Source organism: Rattus rattus, chromosome 2 (assembly GCF_011064425.1).
Source record: "Rattus rattus isolate New Zealand chromosome 2, Rrattus_CSIRO_v1, whole genome shotgun sequence".
Lineage (NCBI taxonomy): Eukaryota > Metazoa > Chordata > Mammalia > Rodentia > Muridae > Rattus > Rattus rattus.
Genome location: NC_046155.1, coordinates 59,265,515 through 59,285,201, shown reverse-complemented (window position 1 = coordinate 59,285,201; position 19,687 = coordinate 59,265,515). Strand labels below are relative to the sequence as shown.

Genomic DNA, 19,687 nt, shown 5'->3' with positions numbered 1-19,687 from the left:
CTAATGAGGTGGAAGTCTCCCTTTTCCTCGCACTCTGAAGAGAGACGGGCGCAGCCCTGCAAAGCCACCCCCCACCCCGACCCACAGTGATGTTCTTTAAAAAGCAGCCTTGTATTGGCGTTTGTTCCTTGCTGTGTCTGAGGAACACAATTCTTAGTCTGTGGACAGTGGAATGATTTAGCCACAGACCTCAGTCGCCTGACACAGGTGCCGCAAAGGTGTAGCAATCGGACGGGAAGGTCTGAGCACAGCTCCCACGACTGCCAGCTGCCTGGGAGCACGGAATAACGTTCCATGCGTAGGCAGTGGAAAGGAAGCAGTGGGCGAGGGGTTCTTTAATGGAAAGGGATTGGCGAGGCGGACCTGCACTCTCCTCCTTCCTCTGGCCTGCAGGTCACCAACAGGAGTGTCCAGGACATCTGGACATCTCACCCTGCACCCCAGTATGGGAACTAAAGGCAGGCAAGAGCTGGTTAAAGCCGCCAGAGACTGGATTCAGGGGTGTAAGATACCATTAGGATTCTCTTCCTCTGTTCCTCCCCATAGTTCATAGCCTTTTCCTGGATTCCAAACTTCTGCCACCATGCCCCCATTGGGTCTCCTGTCCCAGTCTCTCTCCCTTGCTTGACCTTCTCCTCGAGTCATCAGCTGTGTAATATAGCGTCTGTGATGAAGGTGTTACACTCTCAGTGGCTGGCCTAGAGGGTTATGGGAGAAGACTGCACTATGTGGAGCCCGGTGGCAGCCTATAATGAATGTCTATTCGATAATAGTGGTTGTTGGTTTTACTGCACAATTAAAAAAAAAAAAAAAAAAAAAAAAAAAAAAAACTTCTTTTAGGCTAAACAGTAGTAGTCAGAGCTACTCAGGAGGCTGAAGCATACTTGAGCCCAGGAGTTCAAGGGCAGCTGGGGCAAGACGGTTAGATCCCCTTAAATTCTTGACACAGAGCATTAGCGAGTTAATATCATAAGAACATCTTGATATGTAGCGAGATGAGAATAAACTGGATACTTGTAGCCATTGGCTTAGGAGAGTCTGGAGGGCTAATGATACTTTGTGGAATGTTTAATAACAGTTCATGAGCGGCGATCTGTCCTATTATCTTGGTATGAAAAAAAAAAGTCATTGAGTATATAAACACAGAGATGCCCCTGGAAGGTCCCTCCCATTCTCTGCAGGTGAGAATCTGGGTTAGCTATCGAGCGTGTGGCTCTCGTCCTGTGTAGCAGGCAGGAAGTACAGGTCTTCATCCCTAGTCTTAAGCATTGGGTATCTGGCAAATCACTGAGACAATCAGTTTTGGTGTGGGCTGTGTGAAAACAGGGGACGGGAGGGAGAGATGGCGTCAGGATTGTTAAGCTAGCACCAGCGACTTTCCAGGCAACTCCTATTTATTTGCAGAATGCCAAGACGGATTTCGTCTTAATGAGCAGGAAGGCAGGATACTGAAAACGCCCACCTGGGCAAGCAGAGGCAGATAATAGGAAAGGTGCCACTGCTTAGGGTAGCCCTGTGGTAGGAGTTGAGGGGCCGTGTTCCTTGCTCTCCTGGAAGCAGGATCCTCCCACATCCCCTTCCACACAGACAGCTGGGAATGTGGTTTTGTGAACCATCCTTTGATGTGCACAGACTTGAGCCTCTGACTTCTGCACATGCACATTCCGGTGTCAGAGGCTGGAAACCCAGAAACCACTTTAAAGCTAAGGAGTAGGAAGTCTTCCCTGAGTCCCTCACTCCCTCTCATCCACTGCCTCCTCCATCTGATTCCCCCGGTGGCAGGCAGGGGCTTGTCCCATATCCAGTCTAGGATGTAAGGGAAACTACATGCTGACAGGAAGGAAAAGTCCTGAGTCTGCCTTGCTGGTGACCCAGGATCTGGAATCACATGACTCCTCTAAGCAGGCCAACAGCCTCCCCAGCACTTGGGGGGTCTCCTGGCACTTTTGGTCTGGCATCACTGAGTGTGCAGGGCTGTGTCTGCCAACCTGACAGAGTTAGAGTTATTTACGAAGGAGCCTCCGTAGAGAAAAATGTCTCCGTCACATTGGCTTGTGGACAACTGCTTGAGGGCATTTTCCCTGATTAGAGATTAGTGTGGGAGGTCCAGCCCACTGTGGGTGGTGCCATCCCCTGTCAGGTGGTCCTTCCAGGGTTGTCTGTAAAAGGAGCTGAGCAGGCCAGTAAGTGTCTTGGCCTCTGCTCCTGTTCCTACCTCCAGATTCCTGCTAGCTTTCCTCAATGACAGCAGCTGAATAAACCCTTTCTTCCCCAAGTTGCTCTTGGCCATGTGTTTCATCACAGCATCGGAAAGCAAACTAGGACATGCAGCTCCTCTTTGCAGACAATCTTAGTAACCGAGAAATGTCTCCTGACGGTGTTCAACTCCAGCCCTCACCTCGATTGTTTCTGGAGGAGGGAGTGGCTTTAAAGGGATGATATGCCTGTTGGGACCTTGCGGGGCTGAGACTGGGGACCTTTTGGGCAGAAAAATCTCCAAAAGGCTGTGGAGGACCTTGATGGGATTTGAGGTAGGAATGCTAATAGGAACTATGTCAGATAGCTGATTAAAGTTAGATTTTGGGAAATGCCTTCGTGGTTTAGGAGGGCTTGATTCTCCAGACTGCAGTAATCATCCTGAGGCCTCTGGTGTCCTGTTCCTGGGTATATCTGTAGAGGCATGCTGGGACTGGTCACAGAGCTCTCTGCTAATGCCTGCTTTCTTTCCCCCCCACCTGTAGGTCGAACAACATGCCTCCATTTCTGTTTCTACCAGCCATCTACACTCTCCTGTTCTCCAGAGGTAAGGTGTCTTTCAGTGGGCTGTAAATTCTGAGGGCTTGGTTTGTTTCTAATCCCGCTCGCTGGCTTTTGCATGTGTGGAGAAGAGGAGGCATTCGCTCACCCGAAGCCAGAAGCTGATGTCAGATATCTTCCTCCTCAGTCACTCTCCACTTCAGTGTTCGAGGCGAGGCTTTTGCTGGACCCCCGGCTCACCCTTTCTGCGAGGCAGGCTGGCAGTGAGGCCCTGGGCTTGTCCTGTCTCTACGACCAGTGCTGGGGTTGCAGATACACACCACTGCTCCCAGCCTTCATCTGCGTGCTGGGGATCCAAGCTCAGGCCTTCATGCTGGCACAGCAAGCCTGGCGCCCACAGAGTCACCTCCCTAGCCCTGATTTTAAATGCGTAGTCTCTTGAATCTACATCTCCACTCCCTCCCCGCAGCCCCGTTCTCTGCTTGCACTTCTCCAGTTGCTTCCCGATGATCTGATCTGCTTGGGTCCTCTGGGCCCCTCCTTGCCGTTCTCCACATAGCAGCCTTTTCCCTACAAATCCGATCAAGTCCGGCCACTGCTTTGCCCCTGCCTGAAGCTTCTAAGTGACCTTCTCCTTCTCTAAGAGGTCCCGCCTCATCCTGTGAGTCCTCCGGCAAGTCTCCTCCTTCTGCACAGCACCCTTACTTTCTCCTTTTCCCAGAGGATCTGAATCCTGAGAGCCACTCTGCCAGATCACGTGCCCCGCTCCCCCTCCTGCCACTGTCACCGAGTAAACTCCTCCCCATCCCTCAGTGCCCTCTACAGCTGCTCTGGGCTCCCAGATTGTCATTTCCCCATTCATCCTCCTAGAGGCTGTGCCCTGTAGTACCTGGTGCAGCCTTGAGTTTGGACAGTTGTTGGTTTCCCCTGGGAAGGACCCTGTAGATGATTACCCACTGCTGTTCCTTGAAGTGGGCCTCTTGCTTGGACATAGACTGAAACACAGAATTGCAGCTCCCTCCTGTTAACCTCCTGATTTGCCCTCCCCCCTTCCTAAGCTCTAACCTCTTTGAAGGATGAACAGAGATGATGGAGGACCCAGTGTGCCTCCACACAGTCATCCCAGAAATAAGAACTTGTACGCTATGGTTAGTTGTGCAAGCCCAGCCTGGGGTGCACCTCTGCAAAACTGAGAAGAAAACTGACAAAACTGACAGAAGCCTCTAGGAGTGTGATCTTTCCTAGGCTGTGTTTCAGAGAGCAGGTGTTTGCTGTCTGCTGAGTCAACTTTGGTCATCCCCCACCCCTTGTCCCCCATGAACAGGCGGCTGGAAGTAGAGGGCATTTTATCCCGTCTCCAAGCCTAGGGGAGGTATACGGTCTCACTTGCTATCTTCCTGGCCAAGGAGCTAGGCCTCAACAGGTTTCTGATCGGCATCTGCTCCGTCGGATGTCAGTGCTTCCTTTTTGTGGCCTTGTCCCACATGTTCTCACACTCGATCCGTCCAACACTCTATATGGATGAGGCCCTGGGATACAAAGAGGTTGTGTCGCTAACCCACGGTTAGTGGGACAGCCAGGCCTCCTGACTCCTGGTCTAACCCCATCATTGCGGGTCCTCTCGGGAGACAGGACTGCAGGAGCTCTCTGTGCAAGCCTGGACTCTCCTGTCTGTAGGTGAGTGTTTGATTGCACCCCCAGTTTGCAGTATTGTCTGTGTATAAGCATCGCCCACCCAGCCACCAGGACCGTGGAGTTCTGGAACCTTGGCTGGAGGTCTTTCAAAGAGGCACCTGTTGCGGTAAATATTAAAAATATCCACAGTCCCTCGCTAGCCGTCATCGTCTAACCATATGGCATTAGTGGGATAAAGTCATCTCAGCCATGGCGGTTATAGTCACAACTCCCAGTAACCTGTTAAAATCAAAACTCAATAAGCTTATAATGTATCAATCAGATTTATCTCAGTAATTTATCTCAGTAAATTTACACTCCACAAAACGTCCACACAATAAACTCACAGCCAATTGATAATGATATCAACCGCCCACCTAGATAAGATAAATTGCCCTATAAAAACCCATCCCTTAAGAAATATTCATAACAACCTGTGGCCGTTTAAGGCCACATGGATCTGGCTCGCCCTTCTCTGCCTCCATCTTGGTTCTTCTCCCCTTCTCCTTCTTTTCTCCCGTCTTACAAAAACTTCGTTCACGCCTTACTTTTTCACTGCCCAATCACAGGCCTTGTTTTAACTTGTGCCAGCCCTCGCCTGCATAAAGACATTGACCTACGGCAGCAGACCTTGATGAGAAGCCGCTAAAGCAATCACTCTATTCCTATTCTGTTGCATTGCACAGTGGCTTGCAGAAAGCATTGAGGAGTCGCCCAGACAGAAGACGGGCCTGCCCAAATCCTGGTACTCCCTGTAACCCTTTAGCACGGGATGCAGGGGGCAAAGTGACCTAAGTGCCAAGTTTAACAGGTGGCCCCTGGTCCTGGATCTCCCCAGTGTTCCTGTCTCAGGGGGGAGGTAGGTTTGGGGTTCCTGTTAAGTCTTTAAAAGTGAACAGTACTTTTAAGTTTTTCATGTAGTTGTGAAGAGTCTTTGGCTCCTGGAACCTTCGTCAACAACTCCTAGACTTAATTCAGGAAACTTTAGTGCCCGTGGAATGCAAGTGGGGAGTGAAGGTCCGTGAACACGGAAGACGGGCGTATTCCTATGCTCGGCGGTTTCCAGAGAGCTGAGGTCTCCATGGGATTATGGGATGAGCAGCAGCAGTCTCTGAGTTGACAGGCCTTGAGGGTCTCCGGTGCGGTGAAGCAGAGAGCCTGCCCCAGAACCGGTCCCCCATAGCTTGGGACTGTGGAGGTCAGTGCTGGGTCAGCACAGTGGTGGGAAGCAGGGACTGTCTGCTGACACCCGGAGGAAGGGAAACAGAGAGCAGAGGAGTAGCCACTGCAGCCTACTGTGTGTGGAGGAGCCAGGAAGGCAGAGGACCAGCCTAGCAGGTGCTGAGAGAGCAGGCCGACCAGTAACATCTGTGCTTGCAGTGTTATTCCCATGCCCAGCATGTCCTTTGAGTGTGTGTCTTATCAGTTTCCTAGGAGTTGGAAGTCCCATGACTTCCCCTCCCTCTCCCCTGACCCTCATACCTCGTTCACTCCCCCCTTCTTGTCCACCAACCAATCAGCTCCCCAGTTTGTCACATCCCAGCGGCTACTCACTGTCAGGATGCTTCATCCGCCCTCTGCGTCCACTCCCTGCGAGGCTCTGCTCTGCTTGCTTGCCTCCTCTGCCTGTGTCCCCACGGATTGTGTCACATTGGTCCAGCAGCAGCTCCATGTACACTCCCACTAGATGCCCACGCCTTGAAGTTGCAAAAAGGAGCTGGCTTTGCAAAATGGCTCCCTGGGTGTCCCCCCTCCCTATTTTCAGGCCATCACTTTCTAACAATCCTGAGGCCCCTTTGGTATGTTATCCCCACCTTCCAAGTTCGTTTCTTATTTTTTTTTAAATTTGGGGTGCCAGGAATTGACCTCGTGGCCTCTCGACCTGGACCCAGTCTTTCTGTCACTTCCCTCTACACTCAGTCCCAGAGTCTAAATTATCCCTGACTGCTGATATACCATTATCAACTTATCAGTGAAGGCGCTACCCTCACACATTTTAGCTCTTGATCGTCTTAACCGTACCGGTAAATGTATCAACATTTTCCCCACATATTTTTGTGTGTCTGTTGTCTGTCTTTGCGCTTCTCTAGCACAGAGACTGTTGAAGGAGAGTGTCTTGACCTACATTTCCCTCCCACGACCTCTGTTCCATGACAGCTGTGTTTCCCTTTGATTTATTTTCAGTCATAAAACTACAGGACATTACCATCTTTATGATTCTTAACTCATGTGGCCAAACTGTTTTCTAGAAACCTTTTGTCAATTTACAGCGTCATCATTGTGGGAGAAGCCCCCCATTCAATCCTTTCTCAGTTCTATCTAAATTTTAAATTTAGTCACGAAGTTCGTACGTTTCAGCATGCTGGCACCCCCTTCGAACATGGGCCCAGGTGCTTTTCTGCAGATTTGCCTCTTCCGTGAGTTTTAAGTTTTATGACAGTGACGTTTGATCCTGCAGCAGATTAAGACCTTGCAAGAACATACCTGTACACACAGCTAAGGTCTGTCTCCAGAAGGGACAGTGTTATGATCAAGGACAGAGCTCCTCAGGACCACAGTATTTCCGTAGCCATCTGGTGTTAATAAGTCAACAGTAACAATAGCAACAACAGCCCTTTCCTCCACAAGACGCTCAAATATAAATAACAAAGTTACTTCACAGAAGGGGAGAGATTGTCAAATGCTATCCATGGAATACTGGGGGTGGAGGGGTGGGAGCCGAGCGTTCACATGTGTTCTAGCATGAGGCACAGCCCAGCCTTACATGCTATAGCCAAGGCTCTCTGGTGGTTTTTGAGAGAAGAATATTAGACTTCTGTACGTTTCTACCTTCTGCTTTATTTCCTGTTCACTTAGGACACATAGTGTTGAGGTAAAGATACCTCCCATCCTACCACATCATGATTGCTTCTGGTGTTTTCTCCTCCAGTGTCCCTGTCCAGCTCTCTTCAGGAAGTGCATGTGAGCCGGGAGACCACGGGGAAGATCGCAGTGGCCAGCAAATGTAAGTTCAGCTTACCTCCTCCTCCAAACACTCGACTGTTGAGATCTCTGTGCAGCGGACCCAGGGAGGCCATGCTTCCCTGGGAGTTTCCACTGCTGCCTCTCATGGCGTGGCCTTCCCAGTCATTCCCCACACTCATTCCTTCCCGTAAGTCCTGCTGAGCGACTCTCCTTGGTTAAAATAGTGATAACCACAGGCAGCTACAACAAAAAAACCAGCCTCGTTGCTATGGAACATTAAGTTCAATTTATATTGCATTCATTTATTTGTGTGTGTGTGTGTGTGTGTGTGTGTGTGTGTGTGTGCGTGCGCGCGCGCACGTGCATGTGGAGGTCAAAGGGTACTGGAGGGATGTGTTCTTTCCATGTGGGTCCTTAGGTCAGCACGGCAGCCCCTTTGTTGCTAAATTTCTCAGCCAACCTCAGGGTTTTCTGTCACCTGTCATCTACCAAACCACACATATTTCCTGCCATGTTTCCCCTTCTACCTGCCCAAGCCAAACTAGTGCTTTCCCAGAAGCCCAACCTAGTTCCTCTTCTCTCCACTTTCCTAGGTAAGAGGGGAGCTCAGGATTCACCACCAGCCCCTACCACTCCCTCGTATTTTGTTATCGGAAAGTTACTGGTTCACACTGTGTCTACTTCCTTCTCTGTCCCTTGGCAGTGAAAACACAAATCTCAGGCTGAGGGTGTGGCTCAGAGGGTGTGACAGGATACTATGATCCCAGCACTGGGCAGTGCTCACAGAATCCTGTAGGCTTACTGGTCAACCCGTGAGCTCCAAAATCACAGAATCCTGTAGGCTTACTGGTCAACCCGTGGGCTCCAAAATCACAGAATCCTGTAGGCTTACTGGTCAACCTGCGAGCTCTGAAAGCAGTGAGAGACACTGGTGTCAAAAAACTGAAGGAGAATACAATAGAAGAACGTACCTGTCATCGGCCTCTGTGCTACACAGCTGTGTACATGGGTGTGCACACCTGCACGTCTATACACAGACAAACACATACACAAAAATACAGACCTCCTTAGGATTAGAGTTGAGAGCTAGATGATAGACTTTCTCCTTGAGTTGGTAGAAAATATTGTACCGTCAGGGAGGTGATGGTGGATTCTGTCAGGGTGTGAACTAGAAATGTTAATCATGTACCTGAAGTGGTGAATTGTATGGTGTAGGAAGTCTCAAGAAGACATTCAAAGAAATAAAGTCCTTGGGGAGCTAGAAGGATTATCTGGATGGGTGTGTCAGATACATCTTGTGCTGGTTTCCGGTCAGCTTGACACAAGCCACAGTATGTGGGGGGGAGGGGGTCTACTGAGAAAACACCTCAGTAAGATCTGGCTATAAGCAAGCCTGTAGGGTATTTTCCTAATTAGTGACTTTAGATTTTAGATTGTGGTTGTACCATCTCTGTCCTGCTTGTCCTGTGTTGTACAAGAAAGCAGGCTGAACAAGCCAGTAAGCAGCACTACACACACGTACCCTCGTAGCCTCCTCATAAGCTCCTGCCTCCAGGTTCCTGCTCTGCTTAAGTCCCTGCCTTCAGTGATGGACTGTGGTGTGGAAGTGTAAGCCAAATAGATCCTTTCCTCCTCGTGTTGCTTTTGGTCATGGTGTTTTGTTACAGTGGTAAAAATCTCTGACTCAGATGCACCTCGGGCAGTGCTGAAGTAGAAGAAAGGTGTGGCCTCTGCTGCTACTTGAATTCTTGCTCAGCCTTGCACAGTGGGGTACCCAATTGAGATAGTAACCCTCAAAGGCTGGGGCCATGGCGAAGCCCAGAAGAGCCTCTTCGCAGGACTCATGTACTATGTCTGAAGAGCTCACAAGCAGGCCCTATCTCAGTCTTTATAACGAGAAAGAACCTAGTTCAATTACCTCCATCTGCTCCTGTCTCCAAGTGATATGGTGCTCAGCCGCGGTCGACATCCTGTTCCTGTTAGATGGCTCTCACAGCATCGGGAAAGGGAGCTTCGAGAGGTCCAAGCGCTTTGCCACTGCTGTCTGCGATGCCCTGGACATCAGTCCTGGCAGGGTGAGTGTAAACACCTCTCATCTGGTGCCCTGTTTCGAGTGACAGAAACTCATCTTTGGGCAGAGGGAGGAATGCATCGTCTGTGGGATGCAGAGGACTAAGGGGCAAATTGCAGCATGGTGGGACTGATGCTGGGGTGTCAGGGATAGGCCAAGGCAGCTAAGTGTGCCTCTCATCCTCCTCAGTGTGCCCTCCCATGCAGCAGAGTAGTTCCGAATTGTCTTTCCAGTTAGTTCCCCCACAGGTGAGGTAGAGGTGGGGAGAGTGTACACTTCTTTCCTATGGAGTTGGAAGAATCCTAGGAGAGGGCACCAAATGGGCAGACATAAGCCACATGACACTCCCCTTCCTGATCAGAGTAATGCAGAAGACAACTTCATCCAGGCTCTTGGCTGCAGAGGGATGAGCATGGATCTGGTTTCCAACTATAGAGAGATTGTGTTTAAAGCAGCTTAATTAAGTCTTTATGGGTGCTCTGTGGGTGGTCTGCTGTTGATGTGGATTTAAGCGATGGCTGTCTTCCCTCTCAATTAGAATTTCATCCCTGGCTCCTTGGAAAACAGAACGCATACTTAGCAGGCCAGAATATTCCAGCTCTGTCCACTCTGGCCACTTGAAACCAGAGAGTACCTTCATGTCTTGTCCTTCCTGGCTTCAAGTGTCACAGACAGCAGAGATGGGCTCTTGTTTCTGAAGGGGACAGTTTTGAATAACCCACAGCACAATGAGTGTGGATACGTCCTCTGGAAGAGAACCACACAGGGCCCTCAGCTTCCCTAATCCAGCAGTCGACCTCCAGCCCTATAGCTGTTGCAGTCTCCAGCAGAACAGAAACACTGGAGGCTTGGTGATACCCTCCATGGGCAAGCCAGGAAAAAGTGAATGTTCGCATGCACCAGAAACATAGGCATGTCCAGTGCTTCCACTTCCATGAGGTCCTCCAGCTCATCCAACTCATAGCAGTTTACAAGGATCCCATAGTCTGACAGTCCGCTCCTAAATACTCCCACCCACAAGTTACTGCTTTTGGTGTTTCTTGTCACCAGAAAAGATTTCAGGCAGTCTGAACGCTCATTGGTAGAGACAGGTAAAAACCAACTAGGGTTCCCATTCATCCTTAATTATGAATGATCAGATAGGGTTCAAATCCAGAAAGTGTATGTATACATACTCACACACATACACACTCACATATACACTCACCACACACTCACATGCACACACATATGCACACACTTACCCATACACACTCACTCACACACTCCCTCACGCATACACTCACACACTCACCCCACACACATGCACATACACACACTCACCCCACGTACACACACTCACTCACATATACACTCTACCACACACACAGACAGACACACACACACACACACACACACACTCACATATACACTTTCTGGATTTTCAACCATGTAAACCCACCCCCAAGTAAAATAAAATGAAGAAGAAGCCATAATTATTTAAATTAGAGACTAGTCACAGGCTGAGAAAGGAAGGAGCTTTCCAAGGCAGCATTCCTGGCTTAATCCTGTAAACACTGGAGGATTTAGGAACAAGTGAGGCCTGTTATGGGGGCCAGGTTGTCTGGAGAAGGGGTGTCATTTGCAAGTGTGAGCACATTGTCCTGGAGTGCCTGCAGCCAGGCCTAGTCTCTGACACGCTGGAGATGTCGTTCCTTCAGTCCAGACTGGAGCAGCTTAGAGGTTCTGAGTGTGTCGTCAGCACAGTGTCAGCCTAAAGAGGCCAGGGCAGAGACCTGCTGGGTCTCCTCCTTCTTCCAGATAAGGCCCACTTTAAAAATAACCCCTCCCCCTCCCATCACTAGTGGTCCTGGCTACAATGTAGCTGCATATCTGGCAGTGAGGAAGGGTAGCAGTGTAGCTATTTACACGGAACAGAACAGGGAGAGAGGAAGCAGGCTGAAGCCAGGGCTTGGTGAGAGGCCTGCCTGAAACAGAGAGCCGGAGTAGTGAGAAGCCTGGAAGCTTCTCTATATGAGGGACGCATTCATGTAGAAGAGTGCAGATGGGCTCCGTCTTAGGAGAGTGAGCCATGGATGCTTGGGGAGATCGACTTGGATTTAACCTAGAAAAGACTTCCTCTCAGCAAGAGTTGGGAGGAGTTGTGTTTTAGACGCTAGAACAGATAGACGTGCTTGTTCCCTGTGCAGGAGGACTTGAGCTCTGTTCCCCAAACCCACACAAAAAGCTGTACACACACGGTGCTACACATTTGCAATCCCAGTATTGATGAGGTAGAAATAGGCAGACGCCCGGGGACCCATGGCCATCCACTCCAGCCTGACCAGTGAGCCCCAGGTCCCAGTAAGATACCCTGTTTCGAAACACAGGGAAACACCAATGGAGAAACAACACCCAAGGTTGGCCTCTGACATCTCCATGCTTTTGCAGACACAAATATGCACACAGGCACATGCATGAATACACGAGCATACTCACAAGCACACACAAAAACCTGGAGGAACGGGAAAAATGGTGTGTGCTCGGGAGAGCCGGGGTCTTGACTGACCACTGGTACTCTGCACAGAGGCTTCGCTGGGTGGCTTCAGCTTTTCTACCTTTTCTGTTTGCTGTATTTGATCCAAAACTTACTTTGATCCCTTTGGTTTCCGGGAAGATATCTGCAAGTAGCTTTAAGTGGAGAGTGTTTGTGGATGGCCTGCTGTTGAGGTGGGCTGCAGTGTTTGAAGTCTTCCTCTTAACTTTACAAACACTCATTTCCTGCTTTAACAGCCCCTGAGACCGAAACCTGGGGGGGTTTGCTTCTGCGCACAGTAAACTGTAGATAAAAGGCAACGAATTTACTCCCAAACCACCAATTAAATGAAAGGCCTTAGCCATTCACTGGGGCTGTTTCTTAGCCATTCTCTTGTGTTTGAGTCGTGTCCTTCCTGGTTAACCCAAGCAAGTGGACCCAGCTGCTGGTCTCCAGAGAATTCCTCCCACCCATTGACCAAGTACTTCCTAACATGGTTCAATAAAAAGGAGGCCAGAGAAGAAAATCTGCACCCATACATTCCCTATTCACCAGATTTCCCCCTCCCTCACCTGCTCTGATTGGTTGCCAGATTCCCCTCCCCCCACCTCTGATTGGTCACTGGATCCCCCTCCCACTCCTCTCTGACTGATCACCAGATCCCTTAGTGTTTGATTACTAGATCCACCCACCAAGTACCCTTGCAGATCCACTTTTTGCAGATCCACTTTATCCAGCACAGGCATCATAAAGATGTGCTTCCATTTTCTCCTTTTCTATACAAGTTAACATCAGTTTACACATTACTCTCTGTCTCTTGTCTTTCTATCTCATATTATCTTGGAAATCTCTTCTCTATATACAGATATTACAGATAATTAGACCATCCCAAGGATTTACCAGGACCACTCACCAGCTGCTATGGATGGACCGTTGCTATTACAAACACACCGGGATCTTATAAATGCCCCTTTTACTGTGTGGAAGAATATCTGTAGGATAATCTCCCTGTGCAATTTTAGCTATTAATGCATATGCTGCCCTCCATAGATGTGACACCATTTACACTCATACCCACAGTGGTGGAGAACGGTTCCCTTTGTAAATGCCGCATCTCTTTTTCTTCACGAGCTGATGGTCTTGTTTTCCTAAGGCCAAATGTCCCTCCATTAAAGAACCGTTAGCATCCCCTTCTTGGATCTTTGATCATGCCTTTGGCCCATTTTCTGTTGTTTCGCTGTCCTTTTACACATGGAAGAACTAACCCTTCCCTCCATAAGCTGTAAATTCTCTGTTTTGTCTTAACCTGTGACTGTGTGGAAGTTTGCTCCAAGCCCTCAGATTTATCAGACTTCACAACCTGTAAAAGTTGAAGACTGGAGTTGAGTTCCTGGCAGAGAAGGGAATTCGCCTAAGAGTTCTTTCAGAACGTACCTAGTTGAGATACTCAGCCTTGAAGCTTGAATCCATTCCCAGGGTCTCCTAGAGTTTGCTGTGATCTTTCCGGTTGTCGTGGTACCATGCTGAGCAGTCAGTCTTTCCCACTGGCATGAAGTTTCCAGGGAAACCGTGGCAGGCTTCCTTCTGCTAGACTTCTCAAAGTTGCTCCAAGGCTCTGACCCACAGCGTGCATTTCTTCAGATGGCCACCCAATATCTTTCTGCTTTTAGCTACCAACATCTTCCCATCTGTGGAACCATCTGGTCGACCAAGGGCATCAAGTCACTGTCTTCCAAGCGCTAGGCCAGCTAAGGGATTGCACTGGAGACTCCAGTAGTGTCTTTGCCCGTTTGAAGTCTTTGCCAAAGCTGGCCTACTGAGTGTGTGGTACCTCTGGGCTATGGAGAACTGAGGATTAGGAGCTGGTTGGGAGTCGTCATTCTGGGTGCTCAGTGTCCCGGCTCTAGTTTTGCAAGTCATACGTTGGGTTTTCTCCTACAGCCTCCTCAGTTAGCAAGCTCAATCTGTCAGCTCTCCGTTTCTGTCCCTGAACCTCCAGCTCCACCACTGCTTGTCTGTGTTTTGTGAGCTGACCGTCCCTCAGTCTGACTCACTGGTCTAGAGACTTAGCCCTTTTTCTGGCTTGGTAGGAGTCATCAGTGAGGTAGGTACAGGGGCTTGGTGGCTGTGGTTAGGTTAGGCAGTAGCCTCTGTGGAATCCTCTGCTGGATTTGAAAGTGTTTTGCTACCAGTCTGCAGCTACCCCAGAGAAGGCAAGTGGCATAACAGTGCTTTAGAGAAGTCCAGTGACCCAGGCTTCTTTTCCTTGTCCCAGGTGGATATGCCTTGCACAGTGTCGTCTGTATACTTTACTGTTGTCTTCAGTCATGTGGGCATCAATCGCACCCACCCCCATGGATAGGTGATATGACACATGAGTTTGTACACAGCAGCACTTGAGCCCAGAAGCCTTTGAGAGATGCAAGCAGAGCCTCACCTAAAGCTGCTGGCACCCCAGCAGGGACAGCTGCCAGATGGGTGGCTGCCTTCCGAGGCAAGCACTTCCGAGGCAAGCCCTTCAAGATGATTATCTATCCCGGCAGAGCACAGCCATATTTGGCCGTATCCTCCCAGATTCTCCAGCTGCTCTGTAGAACCAGGTTTCCAGAGAGGCTGGCCAGAGCTGCCACACAGGATTCGCTGAGTGGCCAGGAGACAGACATCCATCTTTCTACTGGGAAATGTTCATGATTTGACTGAAATCTCTGGGGCCTCCCGCCCTGTCTCCTCCTACAGGTCAGAGTGGGCGCCTTGCAGTTTGGTTCCACTCCTCATCTGGAGTTCCCCTTGGATGCCTTTTCAACCCGACAGGAAGTGAAGGAGATCATCAAGAAGTTGGTTTTCAAGTAAGTATAGCGAGAGTGCGCCATGCAGACACCGAAGCTGGCTGCCTGCTTGCTTTGTCCTTCCTTCCTTCCTTCCTTCCTTCCTTCCTTCCTTCCTTCCTTCCTTCCTTCCTTCGTTTCTTCCTTCCTTCTCCTCTTCCTCTCCTCCTCCTTCTTCACTTTCTTCTTCTTCTCTTTCCTCTTCTCCTCCTCCTCTTCTTCTTTGAAACAGGGTCTCACTGTGTAGACCAGGCCAGCCCAGAACTCCCCCTGAACTCACAGAGATCTACCTGCCTCTGCCTCCCTGAGTGCTGGGATTAAAGGTGTGCGTCACCACACATAGTGAGGCTAACTGCATTATAACTGCTTCCTTGAAGGGTTTGGTCTTCCTCCCCTCACACCCCAGCTGTGCAGAGCTGGTGATTCTCAAGGCTGTGCCTTATTATTACAGATGACACCCAGGTGGGAATTTAAAACACTAGTTTACGAAAGTTTGCTGCTATTATATGGAGTTGTCAGTTACATGGAGGAGAGGGTTATGACGATCTTGCTAGGGTGAAGCATGTGAGGTTATGGGAAGATTGTTAAGTCCAGCCTCAGCTATCCATGGAGACCTCTCCATTGGGAGGTTCACCACACTTCTCTAAACCACATTCTATTTACATTCTGAAAGAATAATTTCCCTTCTGTTACTGAGAATGCTGTAAGATTGTGGAGAGCTGATAATGTGCTCACCTGCATATGAAATGCATAAATGTGTACATGCGGTAGGGTGCCAGTGACTGACTTTGGTGTCTACGTGGTAGGTAAACTGAGGCAGCCATTGGGGGTCAGTGCTTAGAGCCGCTGACAGGGTAGATCCAGATACCTACATAGGCCAATGGCAGCCAGCGATTAGAGAAGTTACTCAACAGACTTTTTTTTTTTTCCTGAGAGAATAAAGCTTAATTTATTGGGACTGGCACTCTCTGTGCCCATCGGAAAAACTATGAACTCTTAACTCCTTGGAGCTGTTCAGATAGCGAAAGAAAGAGAGAAAATTCATACACACACACACACACACACACACACACACACACACACACACACAGAGTGGATGAAAGAAAAGGCAACATCCAATAACTTGATACACACAAATATATACACACACATATGCACACCTACATACATGTATCCATACTTAAATATATATACACACACATACAGAACTACAGACAGATATAAGCACATTCATACATACAATGGTTAGAGCAAAGCTCCAGCAAGCAGGCTCCAAGCAGTTCACACATCTATCCATCCATACACACAATTGACGTATGGAGCAAGCTCCAACACACACACAGACAAACCTTACACATACACATGCATACACACGGTTGAAGGATGGAAGAACAATGTTCCAAGCATCCACACTTTATTCTTTCCTCCACAGCCTGTAGATCCCAGACAAATCTTTCAAGCAGTATACAATTGCAATGTGATTACATTTTAGTTTTCTACTAGTGAATGACTGTGAAAAACAGTGTGTTCCCCAGCACCTCTACACAAAGTAAGGTCAAGTAGTACAGGTAAAGAGAACAAATTATTCCCAAAACTCAGGTACCTTTGTAACTAAGCAACATGTTATACATTAACAAAGTGTAACCAAGCAAGGGAGTTGTCACAGTTTCTCTTACTGGCAGCCAACAAATTGTGGTTACAAAGAAAGGAATAATTACTTTATTATTAATCTTTAAAAGTAATCTTGCAAGAATCGTAGGGGGCTGGAGAGATGCCTTAGTGGTTAAGAGCACCAACTGCTCTTCCAGAGGTCCTGAGTTCAACTCCCAGCAACCACATGGTGGCCCATAATAGTATACTCCCATGCATAAAATAAATAAATCTTTAAAAAGAGAATCTTTAAAGAATCACAAATCTAAACTTGTATATAAAAACAGCCATATCTACCTTAAATCCTTAGAATGTGTGTCTACTCATCTGCAGTTCTTATTAAATCATATCAGGAAGCTGAGAGCAAAAGTAGGTGTAAGAAATCAGTCATCACAGTCCAGCCTCAGTGAGACATGTCAGCCAGTGCTGCCATTGTTCTTGTTCCCTGACCATAAAGGTCCCTAGCTTAACTAATAAGAGTGTGCCTTTCTGAACTTCAAGTTGTTGCCTAAGATTTTCCTACATCAGAGCCAGTAGCAAAAACAGCTCAGCCTAGCTTCACTAACAATGTTAATTTTCCAAATGTTTTCTAAGTGTGGAGTCATTGTTGATGATCTATATCTCTAAGTTCTCCTCCAGGGTGGTGATAGAATCATAATCTGCTCCAGCAGCAATGCCTGAAGGAGACCAAGCATTAGTACTGTGAGTGCCAGAGGTGCTGCCCAGTGAGGGGTTGGAAGCCTCTTAGAGCTTTCATAGAATTCGCAGATTAAGAGGGATGTGAGAGCAGTAAGCAGAGTAGGAGTCCACAACAGCATGACATCCTTGGGACACATGGTCCTCAGGGCAGCCCAGAGGCCCACTCAAATGACTGTGGTAACCGATGGGCTGCATTCCATGAATTCTAAAGCCATTCCTCCTGCATGGCCCTCTGCAGTAAGGTCATGACAGAATTATAAATCAACCTCTGTGAAAAGTTGCTCATACATGTATGTATACAGACACATTTGTGTGTGTTATAATTTGTGTGTGTCTCTGTATACATACATGTATATGTAGGCACACACGCATCATACACCCTGTTCCCACCAGCTCTCATAGAAGAATGAGTTTGACTTTTCAACTCTGAGCTCTGGCTGTGCTCTGCTCTCTACTGTCCCTGTCCTAGATAGAGAGTCCAGTGATGGCCTGCTCAGGTCTCTTGTCCCAGCCACCAATGCCACCAGTTTCTCTTGTGATGGGCCTGAGCCCTGAGGTCCCTTACCAGTCAAAGCCCTCTCTCTGTCACTCACCTGTGTTGTCCAGCCCCGGAGGCCCCACAGAGGGCACAGAAGAATCTTCAGGGTCTCCTAGGAACCACCTTGATTTTTCTTAGATGGTTTATTGTAGCCCTTTTTCTGCCCTGGGTCACCCAAGCAGGAAGAGGGGCAAGCCACGCTAAAAGCAAAGTATAAATGAAAAGAGTACCCCAGTGTGCTCTGAAGAGCTATGCTTGAAAGGACCAGAACCTCGCAGGACTAGGTTCTCAGCACAAAGGACATGTACTTGCCCCAGAGAGACAGTGGGCAGGGATAAGAGACAAAGATAGGAGATAGAGGACTAACTGGGGGGTCTGGGGGTATTTGTCCTGGGAGGCATATTTGAGGTTTGGGTTGGGAAGAACTGTTTCTAGATAGACAGGAGAGGGAGGTGACACCATAGGAAAATGGCGGCTTATAAAGGAAAGGGAAACCACATATTAGGATGATGTGTTTAGTTTTAACCAGGCATGCTTCATTGAAAGCATACTGCACAAAAATTTCTATGCTGGCCTTCATAACAATACTACCTATAACACCTTCAAACTGGAAGCAACAAGGATGTGAAACTGGTTACTGGATAAACAAAGTGTGGCATGTCCACACAATTGAACAGTATTCCGCTGTGAAAAGGAACAGCATGTTGGTTCACGCTGCAGCATGAATGAAGCATGGAAACACGTCACACGATAGAATGAGGTCATATATTACGGTCATATCACAAAGTCATGTAAAAGCTTCCTTCATGTATTTAATTATTTTTATCGTGCCAGGGAACAAACCTTGGAGAGGAAGACAGATGGTTTCCCACCAAGCTCTGTTCCCAGTCTTTTATTTACTATATTCTCTTTATTGTTGGAGGGGCATTTGCATGACTCGGCGTGGTGGACAGCACATGCTCCACAGCACGGATGTGGAGGTCAGAGGGCAGTCTTGGGACTTAGTTCTCTTCTTCCACATGGACGTGGGTCCCAGGGTTTGAACTGAAGTCACCAGGCTTGCCCCCAAATACCTTTGCCTGCTAAGTCATCTCGCTGGCCCTTCTTCTGTTTTGTGAAATATCTAGAACGGGCTGATGTCTGACATCTTTTAGTAATTCATGATGTCATGGGCCTGAGGACGAGGATGCTTGCCAATGGATTCAGGGCTTTTGAAGTGATGAAAAGGTTTGAGCTTAGTGTTATAGTCATACTACCAAATGGGCTAAAATCACCAACCTGATACTTTAAAGGGTGAACTCATAGCCTATGAATTATTATCATCAGTTGAAAGGTTATAAAAACCTTTAGACGCGAGCATGCATTTGCAAAAAAAAAAAAAAAAAAAAAAAAGAATTGTCTGACTGGTTTAAATTAAGACAATTTTTGGGTAGCTTTGATTCAAAAGGTTAATCTTCAAAACTCACCCAATTGCAAAGAATTGCTACACAGAGGCACACTAGAGATTTATCTAGTGTCTAGTCCAGTTCTGTCTCGCGTAGATCATGTATGTCATACGTGTCATGTATGTAGTAGCCTGGGCTCCGCCCAGCCAACCATCCCCTCCTCTTCCCACCTCTGTAAAATGACCGGTGGAGCCTCCTTTTCCATTGAGAATGTGATGATTCATGACCTGGTATCAGAGACATTAAGGATTCCAGAGGCCAGTGTGATGGCCCAGCACATAAAGGCACTTACTGCCTGCCATGCCTGACGACCTGATTCCCACTCAGGTGGTAGGAAGAGACTAACACTTGCAAGATGTCCTCTGTCCCCCACATGCAAATCATGGCACTCAAAGTGCCACTATTCCAAATTAGTAAATAAATAAAGAAAAATTAGTAAATAAATAAATGAAAGAAAAATTAGTAAATAAATGAAAGAAAAATTTCAAAATTCCAAAAGGTGGAGTTTAAATTAAATTAAAAACAAACATTCCAGAAGAGGTTGCAGGG

General features: G+C 48.1%; 1 protein-coding gene across 1 annotated transcript in view; it reads left to right on the top strand.

Moving 5' to 3' along the window:
- The first annotated feature begins 2,745 nt into the window (after positions 1 to 2,745).
- Vwa2 (von Willebrand factor A domain containing 2) overlaps positions 2,746 to 19,687 on the top strand; it is a 32,172-nt gene continuing 15,230 nt past the window's right edge. The window contains 4 exon segments of the mRNA XM_032895035.1: positions 2,746 to 2,803; positions 7,361 to 7,435; positions 9,337 to 9,470; positions 14,718 to 14,827. Coding sequence (XP_032750926.1) covers positions 2,752 to 2,803; positions 7,361 to 7,435; positions 9,337 to 9,470; positions 14,718 to 14,827 — 371 coding nt within the window. The 5' untranslated portion in view covers positions 2,746 to 2,751.